Source organism: Leptopilina boulardi, unplaced genomic scaffold (genome assembly GCF_019393585.1).
Source record: "Leptopilina boulardi isolate dan_hultmark-lab unplaced genomic scaffold, ZJU_Lbou_2.1 LbouV2_165, whole genome shotgun sequence".
NCBI classification, from domain to species: domain Eukaryota; kingdom Metazoa; phylum Arthropoda; class Insecta; order Hymenoptera; family Figitidae; genus Leptopilina; species Leptopilina boulardi.
In genome coordinates, this window is record NW_026137713.1 from 4,397,160 (window position 1) to 4,424,843 (window position 27,684).

The 27,684-nt window shown below is 31.7% G+C and overlaps 2 protein-coding genes across 2 annotated transcripts in view; one reads left to right on the forward strand and one right to left on the reverse strand.

Moving 5' to 3' along the window:
* The window catches only part of LOC127277052 (TWiK family of potassium channels protein 18-like), a 299,454-nt gene that overhangs the window by 150,254 nt on the left and 121,516 nt on the right, over positions 1-27,684 (reverse strand). Inside the window, exon 2 of the mRNA XM_051297866.1 lies at positions 3,602-3,634. The gene's annotated coding sequence lies outside the window, so the exon portion shown is untranslated. The remainder of the gene's footprint in view (positions 1-3,601; positions 3,635-27,684) is intronic.
* LOC127277054 (carboxypeptidase B-like) lies at positions 12,357-15,658 on the forward strand. Its single transcript, XM_051297869.1, has 8 exons — positions 12,357-12,487; positions 12,592-12,898; positions 14,405-14,704; positions 14,776-14,866; positions 14,945-15,090; positions 15,160-15,216; positions 15,286-15,370; positions 15,431-15,658. The coding sequence occupies exons 1-8, from the start codon at positions 12,408-12,410 to the stop codon at positions 15,610-15,612; spliced, it is 1,248 nt and encodes a 415-aa protein (XP_051153826.1). The 5' UTR covers positions 12,357-12,407; the 3' UTR covers positions 15,613-15,658.

The window sequence follows — 27,684 nt, forward strand, 5'->3', positions numbered from 1 at the left end:
TTATTTGTAATTATTTTCTTTACATTTGTTACAGGTATAGGAGAAGCATCTGTAAAAAAAATTTATAAGAAAAGTAAATCGTGACAAAATTCTTTTATCTCGAATAAATGGGAATAGAAGTCTATTTGACTATGAAAGATTCCCTGGAAAATGCCACCTAAAGGTTCTATCAGAATTCCGCCGGAACCTCCAATGTAATTCCGTCGGAATTTCATCGGAGTTCCAAAAAATTTGCCGGTGGAATTCCGACGGAATTCTAACGGAACCTCCAACGTAATTCCGTCGGAATCCCATCGGCAAATTCTTTGGAACTCCGACGGAATCCCATCGGAATTTCTTTGGAACTCCAACGGAATTACGTTGGAAGTTCCGGCGAAATTCCAAAGAATTTCCGATGGGATTTCGACGGAATTCCGGATTAATTTTTTACAAAAATTTTAGAGTCCTTATTCCGTTGGAACTCCGTCGGAATCCCATTGGAAATTCATTGGAATTCCGACGGAATTACGTTGGAAGTTCCGGCGGAATTCTGATAGAACCTCCAGGAGGGAACCTTCCGGGGAATCTTTACAAGTGGGTAAGGAAATTAGTTCTTAACAACGGTTACCTGGGTCGACCCGCTTGGAATGATTCCCCGGAAAGTGCCCCTTGGAGATTCTATCAGAATTCCGTCGGAACTTCCAACGTAATTCCATCGGAGTTCCAAAGAATTTCCGATAGGATTCCGACGGAATTCTGATGAAATTCCGGATTAATTTTTTTCAAAATTTTTAGAGTCCTAATTCCGTTGGAACGCCGTCGGAATCTCATCGGAAATTCTTTGGAAATCCGATGGAATTCCGACGGAATTACGTTGGAAGTTCCGGCGGAATTCTGATAGAACCTCCAGGAGGCACTTTCCGGGCAATCTTTCCAAGTGGGCAGAATTTCAAACAATTATAGTAAATTCTGAGAATAAATTCTCGTCTAATAAATATATATATATATGTATTTAGTATATAATTTGAATTAAAGTTGTCTTTAAGTAAATACCCCTCGTGAGACAATCATCACGAACTAATTATCTGATTCTCCCTTCCAACATGTTTTGTTGCCGTCAGCTCCCTTGAGGAATTGGTCTTGAGAGAGTCACGTAAACGACATAAAACGGCAAACGGATTAAACCTATAAACTTCGTGACACATTAAAATTGTTCATTTAAAATAAAATAGATACACAAGATGGTGGAATTTTTTAACAAACTTTTTTGCAATTATTTTATTTTTTTTTGTACTTAATTGGGAATTGAAAAAAAATTTTAATGAAAAAAAATACCTTTTTTCTTGAACCTTGGGAGTATAAGTTGTTAGTTAAAAATTCATTTTCGTCAGTTTTTATAGCGTTCAATAAATTAGATAACTTTTGTATTTTACCTTACTATACGAACGCTGAGATTTTTTTTTTTTTTTACGACAGTCATAACTTTACTTCGAAAAGCCACTTATTTTTATCAAACCAATCTTGATTCTCCCACCAATCTCCATCCCCTTCATCATATCTTGATCTTGTGAATATTACTTTTTAAACTCGTATCTTACTATATAAAATAGAATCGAGATTCAATTATTATTTTCGAAAAAAATTTTTTAATATTTAGATAGTTTTTTTAATAGAAAGTTAAAGAAAAAAAAAAGGAGTTGAATTTTAATCAATTAGTGTAGTTAAATCATTTAACGTCATGCCAATATTTGTCAATTGAGAGAGGTACTTTGGAGAGAAGGTATATATATATATATATATATTGAGGCGATGAATAGCAACGTGGGGGTAGGAGTTTGAAATCGGTCCGTTAAATGGATTCGACGACGCGAAACGGGCGTTTAATTCCACGAATCAGTCTGGAATTTCGTGACCAGGCAGGTCACAAGGACTCTTTGGATGCCGCATTTCCCTCGGGAGTCACACGCTTCCCGAGATCCTCTCCCCTTTTGCTTTTGCGGGTCACCCCGTTCTCGCTTCCAAGATAGAAATTGGTCGACGTGTGAATAGCGAGCATTCTATTGATTGCGTTTTTTTTTTTTTTTTTTTTTTTTCTTTCTTTTTTTCTGCAAAACACTCTATTGATAGGACATAAATCAAACTCTCCGTAAACCGACGTTTCTTCTCTTTCAAAGGATCGACAGTTTTCAATCTAATGGGGCTTTTTAAAAAGTTCAGCGAGTGTTACGAAAAATGAATATTCTTTTTCAGGCTCTACTTTTCATCTACTATATCAATATATCAAAAAAAAAAAAAAAAAATAGATTTTCAATAAAAGAATAAAAAATATTTTACTGGGATTTAGATATTTAAAAAAAAGCCGTCCGACAAAATTCAACTTTCTTTTTTGACCCACAAAAAAATCCAACATTTTCGGAAACTAGGACCCAAAAAAAAAAAATACCCGTGTCTGGCCGTTTTGCTAGATCGTTTGTGGTTTTTAGGGGTGAAAACAGCACCTAAATAAAAAGTGACAAGATATCTTTTAAAAATTATTAATATTTTATAAAACTTGGTATCTGGGGGTTTTCGGGGTCGCTGATTATTAATCTGATGTCAGATTTTCAAAATTCAAAATGACGGATTCAATATGGCGGTCAAAATTTTAAAAAGTTATTAAATTTTTTTTAAACATTGGTTTCTAGGGGTTTTTTGGGTCGCTGATGACGAATCTGATGTTCAATTTTCAAAATTCAAAATGGCGGATCGAATATGGCGGACGACTTTTTGAAAATCTAATGCAATTCGCTTGAAACTTGTTACACGGGGGTTTTTGGAGTCGCTAATTACGAATCTGAAGTCAGTTTTCAAAAATTAAAAATGGCGGATCCAATATGGCGACTAAATTTCATAAAATTAATTAAATTCACTTGAAAATTGTCACTCGGGGGTTTTTGGGGTCGCTGATTACGAATCCGATGATAGTTTTCAAAAATTCAAAATGGCGAATTCAATATGGCGACTAAATTTCATAAAATATATTAATTCACTTGAAAATTGCTACTCGGGGGTTTTTTGGGTCGCTGTTTACGAATCTGAAGTCAGTTTTTAAAAATTCAAAATGGCGGATCTAATATGGCGGACGATTTTTTGAAAACTTAATGCAATTTGCTTGAAACTAGTTACTAAGGGGTTTTTTGGGGTCGCTGATTGCGAACCTAATGCAATTCGCTTAAAAACTTGTTCTCGGGGGTTTTAGGAGTCGCTGATTACGAATCTGAAGTCAGTTTTTCAAAATTCAAAATGGCATATATAAAATAAAAAATTAATAACTTTTTAAAAGTTTGATCGCCATATTGGATCCGCCATTTTGAATTTTAAAAATCTAACATCAGATTTATAATCAGTGACCCCGAAAACCCCCAGATACCAAGTTTTATAAAATATTAATAATTTTTAGATATCTTGTCACTTTTCATTTAGGGTTTGTTTTCACCCCTAAAAACGACAAACGATCTAGCAAAACGGCCAGACAGGGGTATTTTTTTTTTTTTTTTTGAGTCCTAGTTTCCAAAAATGTGAAATTTTTTTGTGGGTCAAAAATTGTGTCGGATGGTGTTTTATTAATAAATAAAAAACATACCCTCTATCAGTTGGTGAAAATCCTCATGAAAATCTGTAACATAAATTAATTTAAATTAAAACAATGAATAGTAATTAAAAAAAAACAAAACTATTTTATTGATCAAAAACATTTTTTTTTCTATTATGGTCAAACACCATATATACAAAACTGATATCTAGGTCAAACTGAACATTTGTCTGAAACCAAAACAATTTATCGTTGTCTCACACGTTCGGCAGAACAGGAACGATATCGTCCATGTGTGTTTGACAAGGTCACAAGGACAGTGACATGTTGAGAATGATATTAATCAAGGATTTTTTGTTTTTCAACACTTTTAGTTTTAGATCGAGAAAAAAATTGCTAATTATAAATTTCTCTTTAAAAAAAAACTAAAAAAAAAAAATAACAAAAATATAGCACTTAATAAATAATTCATGTTTCCGTGTAGAGGAATACATTATAGCGTAATTTATTTTTTTTTACGATCTGTCATGTTTATATATCCGTTCTCTCACTTCTCTGTGCGCGCGTGTTACGTGTTAGAACGAAGGGATCAGCTTGCTTATGTACTAGACAGCTAATGAAAATGTCATAAATTTTCCCTCCTAACTTTATACACACACCCCTTTAAGCATGGATCTTTTTATTTTATAAATGCCTCTAAATCGGGTTTCATTATATATACATGTATATATTATATATATTTTATGAGAATTATCAAACAAGCTCGCCAGTCATAATAAGTTTATTGGATCTATTTTACTCAGCGCTTTTAGCGAATGAGAGAGCTTCAGTTATTTTTTTTTTCCTGAAAAAAAAGGGTAATTTTTACAAAAAAAACTAGGACAGAAATTAAAATGGCGCTGTTTTTACTCAAAAACTAGAGCAAAAATTACAATTTTTAAAATTCTCATCTATTTTTTTTTTGTAGAAATAGAGCAAAAATGGCGCAATTTAATATCTGCTCCAATTTTACGGAAAAGTAAAGAGATTAAAATGGCACTATTGTAATTTGGCGGCATTTTAATTTTTGTTCTAGTTTTTGAATAAAAAAAAAGGTCAGAAATTAACATGGCACTGTTATATTTTTGCGCCATATTAATTTCTGTCATATTTTTACGAAAAACAAGAGCAAAAATTAAAATGGCGCCAAATTACAATGCTGCTATTTTAATTTTTTCTCTACTTTAACAAAAATAAGAGAAAAAACAGTGCCATTTTAATTTCCTATCAATTTTTACGAAAAACAAGAACACAAATAAAAATGGCGCTGTTTTTGATCAAATCTTTACGTAAAACTAGAGCGGAAATTAAAATGGCGCTGTTTTTGCTCTATTCTTCGTAAAAGTAGAGAAGAAATTAAAATGCCACCATTGTAATTTGGCGCCATTTTAATTTTTGCTTCCGTTTTAATGGAAAATTTTGAGCAAAAACAGCAACATTTTTATTTGTGTTCTTGTTTTTCGTAAGAATTGATCAGAAATTAAAATAGCGCTGTTTTTGTTCAAATTTTACTGCAATAACTAGAGCTGAAATTAAAATTCAATTTTAAATTCTGATCTTGTTTTTGCGGCAAAATTTGAATAAATACAGCACCATTTTAATTTCTGATCAATTTTTACGAAAAAGTTTGAACAAAAATAGCGCCATTTTAACTTCTGCTCAGGTTTAACGTAAAAATAGGACAGAAATTTAAATAGCGCCAAACTACAACGGTGCCATTTTAATTTCTGCTCTTGTTTTACGGAAAATTTTGAGCAAAATCAGCGCCAATTTATTTTCTGCTCTACTTTTACGGAAATATTTGATCAAAAACAGCGACATTTTAATTTGTGTTCTTGTTTTGCGCAAAAATTGATCAGAGATTAAAATGGCACTGTTTTTGCTCTATTTTTTGTTAAAGTAGAGAAAAAATTAAAATGGCAACATTGTAATTTGGCGCCATTTTAATTTTTGCTCTTGTTTCTCGTAAAAATATGACAGAAATTAATATGGCGCAAAAATATAACAGTGCCATTTTAATTTCTGACCTTTTTTTTTATTAAAAACTAGAACAAAAATTAAAATGGCGCCAAATTACAATAGTGTCATTTTAATTTCTTCTCTACTTTTACGAAAAATAGAGCAAAAACAGCTTCATTTTAATTTCTGATCAATTTTTACGAAAAACAAGAACACAAATAAGAATGTTGCTGTTTTTGCTCAAAATTTTCCATTAAAACGGAAGCAGAAATTAAAATGGCACCATTGTAATTTGGCGCCATTTTAGTTTTTGTTCAAGTTTTTTATAAAAAAAAAAGAATAGAAATTAAAATGGCACCGTTGTATTTTGGCCCTATTTAAATTTCTGTTTTATTTCTACAAAAAACTAGATTAGAATTTAAAATTTAATTTTAATTTCTGCCCTAGTTTATGCGTCATAATTTGAACAAAAATAGCGCCATTTTTAATTTTTGACCATTTTTGACAGAAAACAAGAACACAAATAAAAATGGCGCTGTTTTTAATAAAACATTTCCGTAAAATTAGAGCAGAAATTAAAATGGCGCTGTTTTTGATTAAAATTTCCCAGGAAAAAACAAGAGCAGAAATTAAAATGGCACTATTATATTTTTGCGCCATATTAATTTCTGTCCTATTTTTACGAAAAACTAAAGCAGAAATTAAAATGGCACCAAATTACAATATTTCAATTTCTACTCTAGTTTTTCGTAAAAGTAGGATAGAAATTAATATGGCCCAAATATATAACAGTGCCATTTTAATTTCTTCTCTAGTTTTACGGAAAATTTTGACCAAAAACTGCGCCATTTTAATTTCTGCTTTAGTTTTACGGAAACATTTAATTAAAAACAGCGCCATTTTTATTTGTGTTCTACTTTTTCCTAAAAATTGATCAGCAATTAAAAGTGGCGCGGTTTTTTCTGTTTTTTTTTTTTTCTAGAAAAACTAGAGCAAAAATTATCATGTCGCTAAATTACAACAATTCCATTTTAATTTCTTCTCTATTTTTATGGAAATTCGTTTTCCCTGTAGTTTTAGTTCAACCCAACTACCCAGGTGCGAATTTCGGTCGGCCGCCAGAGTTGGTTCGTCGGCCCATGGTCGGCCCAACTCTGGCTGCCGACCGGTCGGCAGCCAGAGTTGGGCCGACCATGGTAAATATTTGCACCCAAAGTTGGGCCGACTATGGCTGCCGACGTCGGCAGTCACAGTTGGGCCGACCATTGCAGCCATAGTTGGGCCGACTATGGGGGATTATGGTCGGCACAACCTTGGCAGCCATAGTTGGGCCAACCTTGGCTGCCATAGTTGGGCCGACCAGGGGGGGTAATGGTCGGTCCAACTATGGCAGCCACAGTTGGGCCAACCATGGCTGCCATAGTTGGGCCGACCATGGGGGTAATGGTCGGCACAACCTTGGCAGCCACAGTTGGGCCGACTAAGGGGAAAATGGTTGGCACAACCTTGGCAGCCATAGTTGGGCCAACCTTGGCTGCCATAGTTGGGCCGACCATGGGGGACAATGGTCGGTACGACCTTGGCAGCCAAGGTCGGTCCAACCTTGGCTGCCATAGTTGGGCCGACCATTCTTCCCCATAGTCGGCCAAACTATGGCAGCCAGAGTTGGGCCGACCATGGTAAATATTTGCACCCAAAGTTGGGCCGACTATGGCTGCCGACGTCGGCAGTCACAGTTGGGCCGACCATTGCAGCCATAGTTGGGCCGACTATGGGGGATTATGGTCGGCACAACCTTGGCAGCCATAGTTGGGCCAACCTTGGCTGCCATAGTTGGGCCGACCAGGGGGGGTAATGGTCGGTCCAACTATGGCAGCCACAGTTGGGCCAACCATGGCTGCCATAGTTGGGCCGACCATGGGGGTAATGGTCGGCACAACCTTGGCAGCCACAGTTGGGCCGACTAAGGGGAAAATGGTTGGCACAACCTTGGCAGCCATAGTTGGGCCAACCTTGGCTGCCATAGTTGGGCCGACCATGGGGGACAATGGTCGGTACGACCTTGGCAGCCAAGGTCGGTCCAACCTTGGCTGCCATAGTTGGGCCGACCATTCTTCCCCATAGTCGGCCAAACTATGGCAGCCACAGTTGGGCCGACTAGGGGGAGAATGGTCGGCATGACTTTGAAAACCGCAGTTGGGCCGACTACGGGGAATGTAGTCAGCATGACTGGCAGCCGAGTATATCGATGGTCGGTATATCAAGGATTACAGAATTATTTTTCTCAAAAGAAACACGATCCCAGGTGCGAATTTCGGTCGGCCGCCAGAGTTGGTTCGTCGGCCCATGGTCGGCCCAACTCTGGCTGCCGACCGGTCGGCAGCCAGAGTTGGGCCGACCATGGTAAATATTTGCACCCAAAGTTGGGCCGACTATGGCTGCCGACGTCGGCAGTCACAGTTGGGCCGACCATTGCAGCCATAGTTGGGCCGACTATGGGGGATTATGGTCGGCACAACCTTGGCAGCCATAGTTGGGCCAACCTTGGCTGCCATAGTTGGGCCGACCAGGGGGGGTAATGGTCGGTCCAACTATGGCAGCCACAGTTGGGCCAACCATGGCTGCCATAGTTGGGCCGACCATGGGGGTAATGGTCGGCACAACCTTGGCAGCCATGGTTGGCCCAACTGTGGCTGCCATAGTTGGGCCGACCATTCTTCCCCATAGTCGGTCCAACTATGGCAGCCACAGTTGGGCCGACTAAGGGGAAAATGGTTGGCACAACCTTGGCAGCCATAGTTGGGCCAACCTTGGCTGCCATAGTTGGGCCGACCATGGGGGACAATGGTCGGTACGACCTTGGCAGCCAAGGTCGGTCCAACCTTGGCTGCCATAGTTGGGCCGACCATCATAAAGTAAATTTCTCTCCTACCATTGACAAATGTAAAATGTTTTTGTTAATTTACTTGTAATTGATTAATTTAAAAAGAAAAAAGGTTATATGTGATTAATTTATTATTTTGAATTACTAACTTTAATTTTTTTCAAGCTGTAGCTTATAACATTTATTTTTCTCCGTGACTCATATGTCATTGCGTAGTGTAGTGGTTAGCGTATTAGACTGCGGTGCGTTAGGTTGCGAGTTCGATCCCTGCGAGCGTTAAAAATTTTAATTTGTATATATGTATGTTTACGATTGCGTTTAGTGTTTAAGTATATAAAATAAATGTATAATGAATTTAAAATGATTACTAATATATGTTATTTGTATAACAAATTTTTATATTTTAATGTTTATGGTCGGCAAAATTTTAGCTGCCAAGGTTGGCCCAACCATGGCAGCCATAGTCGGGCCGACTATGGCTGCCGACCGTCAAGTTGGATGGTCGGCAGCCAAGGTTGGCCCAACTATGGCTGCCATGGTCGGCCCGACTATGGCTGCCGACCGTCGGCAAGGATGGTCGGCCCAACTAGGGCAGCCTTGGTCGGCCCGACTATGGTACCCATAGTCGGTCCAACTTAGTCGACCATAGGTCGGCCGACGTTATCAATTCGCTAGTTGGCCCGACCTCTGGCTGCCCGAGGTGGGCCGACCATGCACATGGTCGGCCCGACCATGGGCCGACCGACAATTCGCACCTGGGTATAGTGTACTTAATATTATAGTTTTGAGAATAATTTTCTTTTTTTGGAATTCTCACTTTTTCTTAATACTTTCTCTCTATCTCGTACGATATAAGAAACTGTTTACTCTTGTTAAACTTGTAGAGGAAAGTAAAAAGAAAAAAAAAAAAAAAAAAAAATCTTTCGGGAAAGTTGTTATTGCCTGTGGCGTTTTCCAACTTGGAGAACGTCACGCCTAATAATTATTTGTAGCTGTAATGAAGAGAGACGACCTTACAACTTGGGAGAGCTAGAGAGAGAGAGAGAGAGAGAGAGGGCGCGAGCTTGAGGCAACGAAGTTACGTCGGAAGCAACCAATCTACCCTATTTCCATCAGTTTGTCTACAAAGTTGATGGGTTTGAATTCAACGGTAGTTGTAATTTACATGTTTTTAACTTGATCGTCTCTTCTTTTTTTTTTCTTAAATAAAATCAAAAAGAGATTATAAATTATCTTTTCTATATTCTTTGCGTGATTAATTTTATCATCTTTTATAATATTAATGATGATGATGATGATGATGATAATTGATCATCGGATCAATCTTGTGCATTATTCAAGAATTGAGGAGACATTGTTGACAAAGGATGTTACGGATCGTGTTTATGAAAGCGACTGAGTTTGCAACTAGCGTTGGTTTGTAAACTACCTTGATCCATTCGCTTCCCAGCAAATAGTGACTTAGGTTAGGTTATTTGCCCTGTTTACAAAGGTTTTAATCCCCCTATTGTGGTTCAAGTATAGAAGATACCATTGGTTTTAATCTATTTAATTGGAATGAAAGGTTAATTGTCTCATGAATTTAAATTTACTTTCTGATAAGGTGTTTGCGTTGTATTATTGAAAATATGAACAAGTTCAAATTGTGTATTTATATATATATATGGGGCATTCTATGGGAAATTTTCATTGAAAATTTTTTTTTCTCCGAAATATTTTTTTTCGAAATTTATATGAAAAATAAGGAAATAGGTATTTTTTTATTTTTTTTATTTGATGAAAATGAAGGAAGTTATGTTTTTTTTGAAATTTAACTTCAACGAAGAAAGTGTGTTTTTGGAACATTTTTTAATCTATTGTACTAAGAAATTAAACCTTTTTCCATTAACATTCATTTGTTTTTTTTTAATTTTCATAAAAACATATACTAAAAATCGTTGCGTCAAGCTTAAAAATTATAAATAGTAATTTAAAAACTAAAAATACCACTTTCGCAGATAGGGGAAAAAATTCTTCAATCATCAGAGATTCTAATGCAAAAAAAAAAATTAAAAATCGAAAGTGTCTTTTTTGAGAAAACTCACTTTATAAGTCACTTTCACTTTTTTATTTTCATTGCCGTTTCCACTTCCACTTTTTCTAATTCTCATTCCCATTTTCACTTTCACTTTTTATAATTTTCATGACCATTTTCACATCCACTTTTTTATTTACATTACCACTTCCACTTCCACTTTTTCTAATTCTCATTCGCACTTCCATTGTGGGAAAGTGAAAGTGAAATGTGAAAATGGGAATGAGAATTAGAAAAAGTGAATGAATATAAAAAACTGGAAGTGGAAATAGGAATGTGAATGAAAATTAGAAAAAGTGGAAGTGTCAATAAATATAAAAAAGTGGAAGTGAAAATGGGAATGAAAATTGGAATAAGTGGAAGTGGAAGTGAAAGTGGGAATAAGAATTAGAAAAACTGGTAGTGGCAATGAATATAAAAAATCGGAAGTGGAAATAGGAATGGGAATGAAAATTAGAAAAAGTGGAAGTGAAGTGGGAATGAGAATTAGAAAGAGTAGAAGTGAGAATGGAAGTGAGAATGAGAATTAGAAAAAGTATAAGTGGAAATGGGAATGAAAATTATAAAAAGTTTAAGTTCTGTGAAAATATATTTTAGAAACTCTTAATTTTTTTTATAGGTACTAACTTTAGTAATATTAGTAATGTTAGTAACATTAGTAACGTTAGTAACGATAATTTTTTCACCTGGGAGTACAATAGATTAAAAAATGTTCCAAAAACACACTTTCTTCGTTGACGTTAAATTTCAAAAAAAACATAACTTCCTTCATTTTCATCAAATAAAAAAATAAAAAAATACATATTTCCTTATTTTTCATATAGATTTCGAAATAAAATGTTTCGGACAAAAAAAAATTTTCAACGATAATTTCCCATCCCCATATATGCTTTCTAATAATAATGACCAAAGAGAAAGAAACAAATATACACAATACACTGAAAAAAAAAATTATTATTTGATTTAAATAAAAAAATTTTATTTACGCCAAATAATAGTCAAGTAACCAATTATTTGAATCAAATATATTTTATTTTTTCACATAGTATAACATGAATTGCAACAGAATTTAGAGATATATATGGCTATTTTCAGAATTATGAGTCTATTACTGCATCAAATGTTACACTTTCACGAGCACTTTACGTTTTATTGCATTCTGAGATTCCTCAGCAATTGCAAAAGTTTTTTTTTTTTTTTCATTTTAGAATCAATAAAATTAAATTTGAAATTTTTATTTAATAGAAATAGATATATATATACAAAAAGATTTATTCTCAAATAAATAGTTTCACAAGATACTGATAAAAAAAAATCATAAGATTATATTATTTTTGATAAGAAATCCGTGACTTGAAATTGTAAACAAAAATATTACCTAAAATTGTATTATTTTCTTTGTGAATAATTCTTATTTTTTTTAGAAATAAGAATTTTTTTTTAAATTATGCAATCTATATATTTGAATTTATTTTTTAATTATATCAACATCGTAATTAATGTCTGATTAATTACATTTTTGATGAAATATAAATCGTTGATAAATATATTTTACAGATTACCAATTTATTGATAAGTAGATAAATTTAATAATAATAATAATTTTTATTTTCTACATAAATTTCTATTTATTGAATATTAATACCTAAAATTTGATTTTTCATTAAAAATCAATATCAAAAAAAAAATATTATACACGTGTATGTTTCAAAAAAATTTTTCATTGAGAAATTTTACTTCTAAAATATATCTACAATTGACAATATATAGACAAGATATCGAATTTGATAAAAATGTATATTCTGTCTAATAATAAGTGATCGACAATTTTATCATTTGAAATAGATAAGAAAATATATAAAATGAAGAACATCTTTCCTAAGTGATATTGTATTAAGAAAATGGTCATTCGGTGTTTATTTATTTTTGCCCTTGTGGCATTTGTGAGTTCACGTAATGTTGATTCTTCTCCCTTTAAGGGGTAAGTATTTAAAAATTATTTTCAAAAAAAAAAAAAAAAAAAATTAAGACTTAAAATTTTTTTAAATTTATTTAAAATATTAAATTTTCCTATTAATTTTTAAGGACGCAAGGTCTTTGGATTACGTGCGATAATCAAGAAAAATTAAATTTTGTTCTTCAATATAAAGAAGTTCCTGGTTTTGATTTTATTAAAATTACCCGTCTTCCTGAGGAAAATGTTCATATTTTAGTAGCAGCTCAGCAATTATCATTTTTCAAAAAATCACTTGATTACAAAAATATTAAATATAATGTTGTAATTGATGATTTTCAAGAATTAATCAATGAAGAATCACGTTCACAAAGAAATGCTCGATCTAATGAATTTACTAAACCTTATGATTTCACTTATTTTCCACGTCACGAAGAAGTAAGTAGAAAAAAAAATATTTATATATATGAGGCTTTGTCAACTAAAGCCACCTTCTGCCCATAAAATAGTTTAAATATAGAAAATCGGGCATAGGCTTATTACACTTCAATAAAAACAAATACTTTTTTCGATGTCGTGTGGCGTTTTTGAAAATTCAAAATGGCGGATCTAATATGGCGACTAACTTTTATAAAATTCATTAAATTTACTTAAAAATTGCTACTCGGGGGTTTTTGGGGTCGCTAATTACGAATCCGATGATAGTTTTCAAATTCAAAATGGCGGATCCAATATGGCGACTAAATTGATGGCAAATGGTTTCTTAAGTACAAACGTCTATTACTTCTAGGGTAACACTAGATTTGTAATCAGCGAACCTAAAAACCCCTAAGTATCGAATTTCTGAAGAATCTGATTAAATTTTGAACATTAATCCATTAATTTTGACGCCATATTGGATTCGCCATTTTGAATTTTTGAAAACTATCATCGGATTCGTAATTAGCGACCCCAAAAACCCCCGAGTGACAATTTTCAAGTGAATTTAATTAATTTTATGAAATTTAGTCGCCATATTGGATTCGCCATTTTGGATTTTTAAAAACTGACTTCAGATTCGCAATCAGCGACCCCAAAAACCCCTGAGTAACAAGTTTCAAGCGAATTTAATTAATTTTATGAAATTTAGTCGCCATATTGGATCCGCCATTTTTAATTTTTGAAAACCATCACCGGATTCGTAATCAGCGACCCCAAAAACCCCCGAGTAGCAATTTTCAAGTGAATTTAATTAATTTTATAAAATTTAATCGCCATATTGGATTCGCCATTTTGAATTTTTAAAAACTGACTTCAGATTCGCAATCAGCGACCCCAAAAACCCCCGAGTAATTAGTTTCAAGCGAATTTAATTAGATTTTCAAAAAGTCGTCCGCCATATTGGATTCGCCATTTTGAATTTTTAAAAACTGACTTCAGATTCGTAATCAGCGACCCCAAAAACCCCCGAGTGCCAATTTTCAAGTGAATTTAATTAATTTTATGAAATTTAGTCGCCATATTGGATCCGCCATTTTTAATTTTTGAAAAATATCATCGGATTCGTAATCAGCGACCCCAAAAACCCCTGAATAACAAGTTTTAAGCGAATTGCATTAGATTTTCAAAAAGTCGTCCGCCATATTGGATTCGCCATTTTGAATTTTTAAAAACTGACTTCAGATTCGTAATCAGCGACCCCAAAAACCCCCGAGTGGCAATTTTCAAGTGAATTAATATATTTTATGAAATTTAGTCGCCATATTGGATCCGCCATTTTGAATTTTTGAAAACTATCATCAGATTCGTAATCAGCGATCCCAAAAATCTCCGAGTAGCAATTTTCAAGTGAATTTAATTAATTTTATAATTCAGTTGACAAAGAATGCCTCATATATATATATATATATAAATATATATTTTTAATAACAATAATAAAAATTTATTCTTTCCTCTCTGTGTTAGATTAATAATTACTTGAAGGATATTTCGGAGAATAATAATGATATTACATTGATAAATATTGGTAAAAGTTTTGAAAATCGTGATATGTATGGAGTGAAAATTTCAAGTGGTGAAAATAAAAAGAAACCAGCAATTTTCATTGATGCTGGAATTCATGCAAGAGAATGGATTGCACCAACAACAGCTCTTTATGTTATTTCACAACTTGCAAATATAACAAATAAACATCTTTATCAAAATGTTGATTGGTACATTCTTCCACAAATAAATCCCGATGGTTATGAATATTCTCACACTGGTGTAAGTTAATTTGAAAAATAATTTCCTTCTTAATAAATTTGTGAAAATAAATCAAAAAAACTATTTTTCAGCATCGAATGTGGCGTAAAACAAGATCAAATACTGGATCAAAATTATGTCCAGGTGTTGATGGAAATAGAAATTTTGGTTATAAATGGATGGGTAAGAATTTTTATTTTAAAAAGAGAAAAAAAATAATTATAATTTTTTTAAAAATTTTTTTTCTTTTTTTTTTTGTAGAAGTAGGTGCTTCGAATAATCCATGTTCTGATACTTTTGCTGGAAAGAAACCATTTTCAGAAATTGAAACACAAAATGTACGTGATTTTGTTTTGTCAAAGAAGGGGGCAATTAAAATTTATTTAACATTCCACTGTTATGGACAGGTAATTTTTTTTTAAAATTTCTAATTACTGTATTTTTATTGAAACGAAAGTAACAATAAATTTTTTCAGTACTTGTTACATCCATGGGGTTATACTTCAGATTTACCGGAAAATGAACCAACACTTGTATGTATTTGTTTTTTTTTAGTATTTGTTATGAATTTACTAGATAAAATTTTCTATTTTTATTTATAGAAAGAAGTAGCGGAAAAAGCTGAAGAAGCATTGTCTGCTATTCGTGGAACTCATTATAAAATTGGAAGTTCGACTAACGTATTGTGTAAGTAATCGATAAATAATAATTTTTGTTCTTTTATAGACAAAAAGAATTTTTTTATAGATCCAGCAGCGGGAGGAAGCGATGATTGGGTGATGGCTGTTGGAGGAGCAGATTTATCATATACTGTTGAATTACCAGGCAAATCTTTTGTTACACCAACATCACAAATTTTGCCAGTTGGTACTGAAACTTTTGAAGCTATTAAAATTTTTGGTAAATACGCAGCAAAAAAATATGTCTAGTGATTTTATTTTTTTATACTTGTAAATAAACACAAATTTTATCTAATATTCTGTTATTTAATTTAAAAAAATTTTTGTATTCCAAATTAAAATACCTTAAAAAATTAAAATTTTTTTTATTAGATTTAGAAATAATTTTGCAAATCTTGTTTGATAAATAGAAAAATGAGAAAAATAAATAACTGATAAAGTGGATTTTGAAGAAAAAAATCTTTCGTGCGCTCTAATAGAATTGAAAGCACAAATATATATATAGTTAAATTCTCAGTGAATCCACAGAACAATCTTCTTCTACACCGTAGGTACAATAATCACTATCTACTGTTCTCATTTCCTTCAGAAGATTGTTCCTTACGATATCTAAGTACTAACTATTTCCCCTTCCTTGTGTTGGCTCTGAAAACACGCGTCCCATAGCAGAAGGATTTCGAAGCCACACTAATTAATTCCCCCTGGAATATATATATATATATATATAGTCTCTCTCTCGCACTGGTTTGACGTCATTTAAATTGTATAACGGAAGTCAACGAACGAGCAACTCCAAAACCATTTCACGAGAAATTACGCACATCAACCCCATAATTCACCAAATGCATAAGATATCTTCACTTTTTTTTTTTTTTGCCGCACTCACTTTTCTCATACCTTTTACTTTTTTCACTACTTTTCTTTTTTTTTTGGCCTTTAAGTGGGCGTTGCAGAAAAAACTTTTCCTGTGCACGTGATGGAGAATTATTTTTGGATGCCGCCAAATGATAACGCGACCCTAATGATTCTTTAATTTGTTGACTAATAGGTTCCATATGTTTCATATTTTACTGATTTCTCATTCTGGAAAAAGAAAATTTTTATATTTCTGGTATTTAAGGGAAAAAATTTAAAAACACTATTTTTAAATATCACTAAATTATTTTAGAGTTTCACCTCATGATATTCACTCTCACGTAAATTACTTTCGGATCTATATAATAATTTATCGCAACGGTGACGGAATTTTAGAAAAATTATGGAATTAATTTTATTTGTATTCGAATAGTCTTTAAATTTCTGAAATTATTAAACAAATTATGAAAAATTTGAACAAACACGGTTCAATATTAATTATTACTCTAGTTTTACGTGAAAATCGGTCAGAAATTAAAATAGCGCTGTATTTGCTCTATTTTTCGTAAAAGTAGAGAAGAAATTAAAATGGCACCATTGAAATTTGGTATTATTTTAATTTTTATTTTAGTGTCCTATAAAAAAAAGGGCAGAAATTAAAATGGCACCATTGAAATTTGGTGTTATTTTAATTTTTCTTTTAGTTTTTTATAAAAAAAAGGGCAGAAATTAAAATGGCACCGTTGTATTTTCGCGCTATTTAAATTTCTGTCCGATTTTTACAAAAAACCAGAGCGGAAATTAAAATGGCACTGTGTTTGCTCTATTCTTCGTAAAAGTAGAGAAGAAATTAAAATGGCACCATTGAAATTTGGCGACATTTTAATTTTTGTTCTAGTTTTTATAAAAAAAAGGGCAGAAATTAAAATGGCACCGTTGTATTTTCGCGCTATTTAAATTTCTGTCCTATTTTTACGAAAAACCAGAGCGGAAATTAAAATGGCACTGTGTTTGCTCTATTCTTCGTAACAGTAGAGAAGAAATTAAAATGGCACCATTGAAATTTGGCGCCATTTTAATTTTTGTTCTAGTTTTTTATAAAAAGAAGTGCAGAAATTAAAATGGAACCGTTGTATTTTCGCGCTATTTAAATTTCTGTCCGATTTTAACAAAAAACCAAAGCGGAAAATAAAATGGCGCTGTGTTTGCTCTATTCTTCGTAACAGTAGAGAAGAAATTAAAATGGCACCATTGAAATTTGGCGCAATTTTAATTTTTGTTATAGTTTTTTATAAAAACAAGTGCAGAAATTAAAATGGCACCGTTGTATTTTCGCACTATTTAAATTTCTGTCCGATTTTAACAAAAAACCAAAGCGGAAAATAAAATGGCGCTGTGTTTGCTCTATTCTTTGTAACAGTAGAGAAGAAATTAAAATGGCACGATTGAAATTTGGCGGCAATTAAATTTCGGATCTAGTTTTTCGTAAAAATAGGACAGGAATTAATTTGGCGCAAAAATATAACAGTGCCATTTTAAATTCTGCCCTTTTTTATGAAAAACTAGAACAAAAAATTAAAATGGCGTTAAATTACAATTGTGCCATTTTAATTTTTTCTCTACTTTTACGAAAAATAAAGCAAAAACAGCGCCATTTTAATTTTTGATCAATTTTTACGAATAAAAAGATCACAAATATAAATGGCACTGTTTTTGATCAAATCTTTACGTAAAACTAGAGCGGAAATTAATTAATTAATTTGGAGCCATTTTAATTTTTGTTCTAGATTTTTTTTAAAAAAAGGGCAGAAATTAAAATGGCACCGTTGTATTTTGGAGCCATTGCAATATGTGCTCTAGTTTTTTGTACAAAAAGGTCAGAAGTTAAAATGGCACTTTTTTTGCTCAAACTTATCTGTAAAGTTGGAGCAGAAATTAACTTGCGCAGTCGTTGCTCTATTTCTACAAAAAACTAGATCAGAATTTAAAATTTAATTTTAATTTCTGCTCTAGTTTTTGCGGCAAAATTTGAACAAAAACAGCGCCATTTTAATTTCTGATCAATTTTTACTAAAAACAAGAACTTAAATCAAAATGGCGCTGTTTTTGCTCAAAATTTTCCGTAAAACTAAAGCAGAAATTAAAATGGCATTTTTTTGTATTTGTTATCTTATTATTCGTAAAAAGTAGATCAGAAATTAAAATGACTCCGTTTTTTATCAAATTTTTCTGCAAAAACTAGAGCAGAAATCAAAATTCTAGTTTTTTTTTGTAGAAATAGAGCAAAAACAGCGCAATTTAATTTCTGCTCCAATTTCATGGAAATGTTTGAGCAAAAACAGTGCCATTTTAATTTCTGGCCTATTTGTACGAAAAACTAGAGCAGATATTAAAATGGCTCTAAAATACAACGGTGCCATTTTAATTTTTGCTCCAGTTTTTTAATAAAAAAGGGCAGAAATTAAAATGGCACTGTCATATATTTGCGCCATATTAATTTCTGTCCTATTTTTACGAAAAACTAGAGCTGAATTGAAATTACACTGTTGTAATTTGGCGCCATTTTAATTTCTGCTCTAGTTTTTTGTAAAAATAGGACAGAAATTAATTAGGCGCAAAAAAATAGCAGTGCCATTTTAATTTCTCCTCTTGTTTTACGGAAATTTTTTGACCAAAACCATCGCCATTTTAATTTCTGCTCTAGTTTTTCGTGAAAATAGAACCGAAATTAATATGGCGCAAAAATACAACTGTGCCATTTTGATTTTTGCCCTTCCTTTTTCGAAAGACTAGAACAAAAATTAAAATGGCGCCAAATTAGAATCGTGCCATTGTAATATCTGCTCTAGTTTTTCGTACAAATAAGTCAGAAGTTAAAATAGCGCTTTTTTTTTGCTTTAACTTTTCTGAAAAAAGAGGACAGAAATTAAATTGCGCCGTTTTTCTCTATTTCTAAAAAAACTAGATCAGAATTTAAATTTTAATTTCCGCTCTAGTTTATGTGGCAAAATTTTGAACAAAAACAGCGCCATTTTAAATACTAATCAATGTTTACTAAAAACAAGAACACATCTATTTTGGGGATATTTTAATTTCTGTCCCATTTTTACGAAAAGAGATTTAAAAAAAAAAAAAAAAAAATTAAAACCACTAACTAAACAGAAAGAATTAACAATATTGGAATTAGAACTCTAGGAGTCTCTCTTTTTTTCTCTCGTTTAACGGATAAAAGTTTCTTGTTGACCATTTGCAATCGATGATGCACAGTATGCAAAAGCAAATAACATTGCACACACATGACCCTAAGCCAGTTAGAGTTTCGCCCCTAAACTAGTGTGTGACGGTTCTCTTTTACTATATATATATATACACCCGTATTCTATTCCCTTTCCACATGAGCCTGGTCTAGTCGGCTTAATTTATTTTGTGGCTTGAAGTTACCTTCACTATGAAGTCTAACTTGTTTAACCGCCCGTCATGACGCGAAAGAGAGAGAGAGAAAGAGAAGGAGGGAGTTTAACAGTTTTCCACAGCGAACTTCTCTCGTGCTAGTATGGCTGGTTTTGCAAAGTGGTTTCACTGTAGAAGTTAGCGGTTGGAGGTTCAAAATGAAATTGACCGACCTTCCACTGTACTAGAGAGAGAGTGTGGACATTTCAACAATTCTTTCTGTCGCTATGCACTTTTTTTTCTACTCTCTTCCAACGACTCAATTTCATTTTAGCACAGACACAATTCATATAAATGAAATGAAAAAGATGATTTATAAAATAAATTCCTTCATACTTGAAAAAAAAAAAAAAAAAAAAAATTTTTATTACTTGTGTTGGAAAAATTTTAATTTTCACTAGTATTTAGGATTTAATTTTTGTTAATGAAAAAAATAAATAATAAATCGCATTCTAATAAATTAGACGATTTTGTTCATCAGTTATTTGAAATTCAAAATGGCGGATGAATTTTTAAAAATTTATTAAATTCGTTTGAAACTTGTTACTCGAGGGTTTTCAAGGTCGCGGATTACGAATTCGATGTCTGTTTCTCATAATTCAAAATGGCGGATCCAATATGGAGGAATTTTTTTTTTAAATTCATTAAATTCGTTTACAACTTGTTACTCGGGGGTTTTCGAGGTCGCTGATTACGAATCCAATGTCTGTTTTTAAAAATTCAAAATGGCGGATCCAATATGGAGGAATTTTTTTTTTTTAAATTCATTAAATTCGTTTGCAACTTGTTACTCGGGGGTTTTTGAGGTCGCTGATTACGAATCCAATGTCTGTTTTTAAAAATTCAAAATGGCGGATCCAATATGGCGGATTATTTTTAAAAATTAATTGAATTTGCTTGAAAATTGCCACTCGGGGGTTTTTGGGGTCGCTGATTACGAATCTGATGTTAAATTTTCAAAATTCAAAATGGCGGATCGAATATGGCGACTAAATTTCATAAAATATATTAATTCACTTGAAAATTGCTACTCGGGGGTTTTTTGGGTCGCTGTTTACGAATCTGAAGTCAGTTTTTAAAAATTCAAAATGGCGGATCTAATATGGCAGACGACTTTTTGAAAATCTAATGCAATTCGCTTGAAACTTGTCACTCAGGGGTTTTCGAGGTCGCTGATTACGAATCTGAAGTCAGTTTTGCAAAATTCAAAATGGCGGATCCAATATGGAGGAATTTTTTTTTTTTAAATTCATTAAATTCGTTTGCAACTTGTTACTCGGGGGTTTTTGAGGTCGCTGATTACGAATCCAATGTTTGTTTTCAAAAATTCAAAATGGCGGATCCAATATGGCGGAAGAATTTTTTTAAAATGGCTCTCAATTTTTTTTTCTTTCATATCAAAATATGAAACTTATAAAAATGTAATTCTCGTTAAATTTTCGCAAATACTGCAACTTTTTTTTTTAATATATGACAATGAATGATGAGAGAGAGAGAAAGAGAGAGAGAGAGAAAAAAAAATACTACGGTAGAGAGAAATTCGCTTTAAACTTTAGCATTGCAATGACTTAAAGCACGTCGAGTCTAGGAAAACCCATAGAATTGCCATTACGTTCTGAAAACCCAAACCCCTTGAGCAAGAGAGACTCCATCTCGTTACTGCATTCGTAAATAAAAGAATGTTCAGGTACTGGTGGAACGACGACGACGACGACGACGACCAATAGCGAGAAACTTGCTGAGGAAGCAAAAATAAGAAAAGTAATGTCGTTACGATCGTAATGACAAGCAGTCTTAATCGTTCGTCGATTTTAAGTATATATCGCTGACGTTTATATAAAAACCTTTTTATTTTATCTGAAAAACCCCTCTTCAATTTTTGCTTCCGAAAAAAGAAAAATAGAAAATTTTTCGCGGTTCCTAAAAAAATTATCAGATATTACTATATATTAGAATCATTGATTACTCACGATCGATATAAATTAACAATAGTTTTTCAATTTATCTTTATTTCTTTGAGAAAAAAAGAAAACTTCTTTTGAGAGAAATTTTTCACAAATATATATATATATATATATAAGTGATAGTCGATATTAAATAAAATTTGTGTGCAATGTTTTTCTAGCCCCAAAAAAAAAAAAAAATTGTTCTATAGAATTATTTGCCTTGAGACTATGAAAAGTTGATACATTTCTCGAGGCAGAATCAGTCGAGTCTCGAGAGTATGTTGCAATATATAAATAATTCATATCCTGTGTCCCAAATAGAGTACTAAAAGTGTCTGCCGCCATCTTGGAAACATGAGCACGTTTACGTTTCTGAGTACCTTCACGTAAATGCCATGCCGATGAGTACTTTCAGATCCGCATATACTTGAAATAAGATATTCAATGCATTTTTCTTTATTAACAATTCGCAACGTTTAAATAAACTAATCAATTTTTGAAATTTTTTTTTTTTTTCCAAATAAAAATTAACTTAATTTTTTTCGGGTAATAATTTTTAAAAAACGGAAAAATTGTTATTCAAAAAAAAATATATGAAAAATTAATTTACAAATTAATATTGAAAAAAAAATCATTCACTTTTTAAAATTGTCAATATAGGTAAATTTTTAAGGAGCAATTAATTTTCCAAGTTTTAAAAAGAATCACATTTTTTTTTTTCGCTGAGTGAATACGTCAATGAGGGACAATTTGAATTATATATATATATCTAATATCAGAAAAATTGCCACTATTTTCTGAACCATTTTCAACTATTATGAATGAAGTCTTTTTTTTTCTCTATATATGTGAAAATAATTTTCAAATTCAAAACCCTTTTTTTTCGGAACTGATTCAAAAGAATTGGAACAAGTGGCACTCAGGTGCTATTAATTTTTTTTTTTTTATGAAATATGGCTACAAAAATTGTGAATGATTTTTTTTTTTAACGAAAAAGAAAAATCGAATTTTAAAAAAAATTACTCAAAAAGAAAAAATTGAGAATAAAATATACAATACTTTACTTCTCAAACATAAAATCATTTAAATTTATTGTTGGCAATATATTTCATTGTTAAGAAAGACTGAAAGCGGCCGCTCGTTTTCTGCAGGAATTTAGCGGTCATAAACAACTCTCGGGGTGTAAACGTTGTAATAATGCATGCACTTCCGGTTCACGAGCCGGAAATAGCTTTCTCCGGAAGGAGAATAGCAAACCCCTACGTGCGCTAAGGCGAGAAAAGCACGGGGTGTGTAAAGCAACCAAGTATCTACAGAAGTGTCTTATATATGTTTGTATATATATATATATATATATATATATATATATATATATATGTGTGTGTGAATTTCAGTTTGTGTGTTAAACTGAGAAACGAATGGTGAACGTTTCACTTGATAGAAAAGAAAGGACGTTTTCACACTATATGGAAAGTAGAAGAGTAATACACAGATGCCAGATACACCCGCGACTCAAATGCTTTATTTATGAAACTCCCGCATCTTTCAAAAACAATTTAAAACACATCATTAAGTATATATCAACTGAGATAATAAATTACAATTCTTATTTTTTCAACTCTTTCCGGAATACATTTTTCTTTAATAAAAATTTTAATGAAAAATGTGGTTTTAGGAGTTTTTGGACTCACTGATTACGAAACTGATGGTAAAACAGGTTTTTTGGAAAAATGAAAATATAAAAAAAATTACCGACACAGAAATCTACCTTACCGACTGATGGTAAAACAGGTTTTTTGGAAAAATGAAAATATTAAAAAAATTACCGACACAGAAATCTACCTTACCGACTGATGGTAAAACAGAATTTTTGGAAAATGAAAATATAAAAATTTACCGACAAGAATATCTACCTTACCGATTGATGGTGAAACAGTTATTTTTTGAAAAATGAAGATAAAATTACCGATACAGAACTCTACCATACCGACTGATGGTAAAACAATTTTTTTTTTAAATGGAAATATAAAAAAATTACCGACAAGGAAATCTACCCTACCGACTGATGGTAAAACAGTTTTTTGGAAAAATGAAAATATAAAAAATTACATCTACTTTACCGACTCGTCGATTGAGGGCAGAGACACGCCAATTCAGGCGAATGTTGAGAAACATGACAATCTAAAAAATATTAGGGAAATCTGCCATTCTAGTGAAGATTTCAAAAACATGCCATCTCAGATGCCAAATTTTTGTTGACTGTTTTAGGTTGGTAACACTGTAAACGAAAAATTGATGAGTCAAAATAATTAATATTTTGTTGATTATTGATGGCTAAGTCGGTAGAACTTTTAATAATTTTATTATTAATAATTATACTTTTTTTAATTTTTAATATTGATTTCAAGAATAAAATTTTGTTAACTATAATATAACATTCTCAAGAAAGTGTTACCCAAACTAAAACAATCAACAAAAATTTGACAACTGAGATGGCATGTTTTTTAAATCTTCACTGGAATGGCAGGTTTCCCTAATATTTTTTAGATTGTCAACATTCGCCTGAATTGGCGTGTTTCTGCCCTCAATCGACGGACTAATCATAAAACAGTTTCTTTGAAAAATGAAAATATAAAAAATTACCGACACAGAAATCTACCTTACCGACTAATGATAAAACAGTTGCATTGAAAAATGAAAAAATAAAAAATTGCCGACATAGAAATCTACCTTACCAACTGATGGTAAGAAACAAATAGAAAACAGTTTTGAAAAAGTTGATAAAATCAAAAAAAAATTCTTTACCTTTAGACGATAAGGTAGATATTCTTGTCGGTAAATTTTTATATTTTCATTTTTGAACAAATCTGTTTTACCATCAGTCGGTAAGGTAGATTTCTGTGTCGGTATTTTTTTAAAATTTTCCATTTCTCAAAAATCTGTTTTACCATTAGTCGGTAAGGTAGATTTCTGTGTTGGTAATTTTTTATAATTTGATTTTTCAAAGAAAAACTGTTTCACCATCAGTCGATAAGATAAATTTCTATTTAAATCTATTAAAATTTAAACTTAATTGAATATATATATGTTTTTATTAAAAAATAAAAAAAAAGAATCATTTCTAATCTTTTTTTTTACATTTATATAGAAGTATAATAATCGTTAAACGAGCTTTCTCTCTCACATACACACACATTAAAATTTTATACAAGCGTGAATCAAATCCACGTTTGTTGAACATTAAAGTGTATTATAAATGTTCCATAAAATCCTCCGCAGGATTTGTTCAAATCGATCATATAAAGATAAAATTTTGTCTCATATATATATATATATGAATTTTTATTATTCTTTAAATTAAAAATTTAATCTAAAAATAAAATAAGTTAAAAAAATAAACGATTCAAAATATTTCTCAGAGAATTGACGTAATTTGTCTTTGAAGAAAGCATACAAGTAGTATAACTTTTTTTTTTTTTTGTGAAAAAAAGAAAAATAAAAAAAAAAGGTGAACATTCGCTCGTGGTGCGCCCGTACGAGCTCTCATAAATTTGACTCCGGAATTCCATTACTCGACGGCCGAATCGATATTTCACCATGGAATGGAGAAATTTCGAATCGTTAAATTTTCTTTGCCAAAAGAAAAAGGAAAAAAGAGAAAAAAAGAGAGAGAGAGAGAGAGAAGGAGAGGGTGAGAATCGATCTTAGCTTCGGTTCATTTGACAATAGCCTCACTTTAATAAAAATATGCTCGTCAGCAATCCAAACAAGATTCCAGTGTCATATTATAAACCAAATTAAAAAAAAAAAAAAAAAGAAATTTTCCTATACGAAAAATGCTAGAATTAATTTAAATATTCTAAATTTGTAATAAAATGAGAAAAATTAATTATTTTTATTTTTCTTAACTTTTTGAATCTTAGAAGAAACTCTTTTCTATTCAACTAAATTTAACTTTAACGGATATAAATAATCTAAAAGGCAAATTTGAAAAAAAAAAAAAAAAAAAAAACTTTCGGCTTTCAAATTCGATGAAAAATTTAAAATTCTCAAAGCTACATTTGGGAGTGGGAGAGATAAACTTAGCTAAGTTAGCTGTCCTTCTGGCAGATTTTTTCCTCGATGAATTAATAAATCTTGCTGATGTCGAAACTTTTAAGACATTTTCTTTTGCTTCAGCAGCATGGATGGTGTGTGTGTGTGTGTATGTGCAACTCGCAAGAGACCCTGAAATCCCATTTATCGGCTAAAGTAGCTGTAAAGTCTCGTTCACTCTCCCCAGGTCGTATGTAAAAAAAAGAACGTGGTAAACTTCCTGTTTCCGCGCTTTCTTCATTTTTTTTTTAAACATTAAATTTCCTAATGCAGATATTTTCTAATTTCCAACTTCAATTAATTTTTTCTTGAAAAAAAATTTTTTACAATTCAAAATTATCAATCGTTATTCCATCAATGTTTTTTTTTTTTTTTTTTTTTTTTTTTTAATAATGCTCTGAATTAGTAAAAATGTTTACTAATTTAAATTAGTGACTCACTTTTTGCTTCTGAATTAGTAAAATTTTACTAATTGTTATAGTAAAAGTTACTAATAATTTTAGTAAAATTTTACTAATTTAAATTAGTGACTCACTTTTTGCTTTAGAATTAGTTAAATTTAACTAATTGTTATAGTAAAAGTTACTAATAATTTTAGTAAAATTTTACTAATTCAGAAGCAAAAAGTGAGTCACTAATTCAAAGTAGTAAACTATTTTACTAATTCAGATTTAGAGAGTTAATAGAACTTTTTAAATGACAAATATTTTTTTCCATCTACTGGACGGTAAAATAAAATTAAATGCCACAACTGATTTTGATTTTTCATTCTGTTCATATATATATATATATATTTCATAAAGTATTAAAACTTTATGAGAGAGAGAGAGAGAGTGAGAGAGAAGGACCTTTTATCTTTTTTTATGTGACTTTGTCATATCAGAAAAATTTGTGACTCATAAATATGGATTTAATAGAGATGCTAATATTAGTAAGGTTATAAAGTAGCTTATTATCTTCGCTTTATGAAATTAAATTTTTTTATTACATTCTTTCTAGAGAATATTCACATTATTTTATTTTACCGTCCACGTCTTAGATAGAAAAAAAATATATAATTTGTCATTTCGTTCTTTTTAAAAAAAAAAAAAAAACGATTTGGGAAAAAAAATCAATAGAGAAAGAAAAGGTGACAAAAAGTAGGCGGGACTTTACATTGCGCTGTAACTACTGCGCAATGGACTTACCCCCCTCTACTTTCTCACCAAAAAAAAGATTCGTGGAAATTTTTCTTATAAAGATTCGTTTTGAATAATAATTTATTTTTTTGAAGAAAAAGAATTGAGTATTAAAAAATAAGAGGATTTTTTTTTTTTTTTTGAATTTAAGAACAACGAATCACTTCCTTATCGCATTTAGCTCTAGATAAAAGGCTCGCTTGGGCCGATCATCCTTTATTACATTCTACATAATGCTTTCAACGAGATTGTAACGTAATAATGTAATTTTCAATTAAGTGCAACATAGACTAGCCTGCTTCTCCTCTGTGTGTCGGTGGGGAGGGGAGGGGGGGGGGGGGTATGCGACAATGAAATTATCGTTATAAACGAGAAAGTAAGAGAATAGGAGGAAAAGAGAAAAAGCTTCCTACAAGAGAAGTAAATGCGAAGACATTATTATGAAATCTCACTGATTATTCTTTTTGATATTTCAAAAAAAAAATTCTTTCACAATTTTTATTTGCAAAGAAAAAAAATATATATGTTCTAAAGGGACTTTACGGCAAACTAAATTTTAGGTTATGTTCAGCAATAGTTTTATCTCATTTTGAATTTAATAAAGACTGGTTTGTATTAAGAATATTTTCACTTTAAAAATCATAAACATAACCTAAAATTTTGTTTACCCTACGATCCCTTTCCCCAGTGTCAAAAAAAAAACACAATATTTAACCCCTTGACAGTCCAGGGCCCATATGTGGCCAGAAAAAGTCGTGCCACCTTTGTGCAAGTGGCCATATATGGCCATCGCAAAA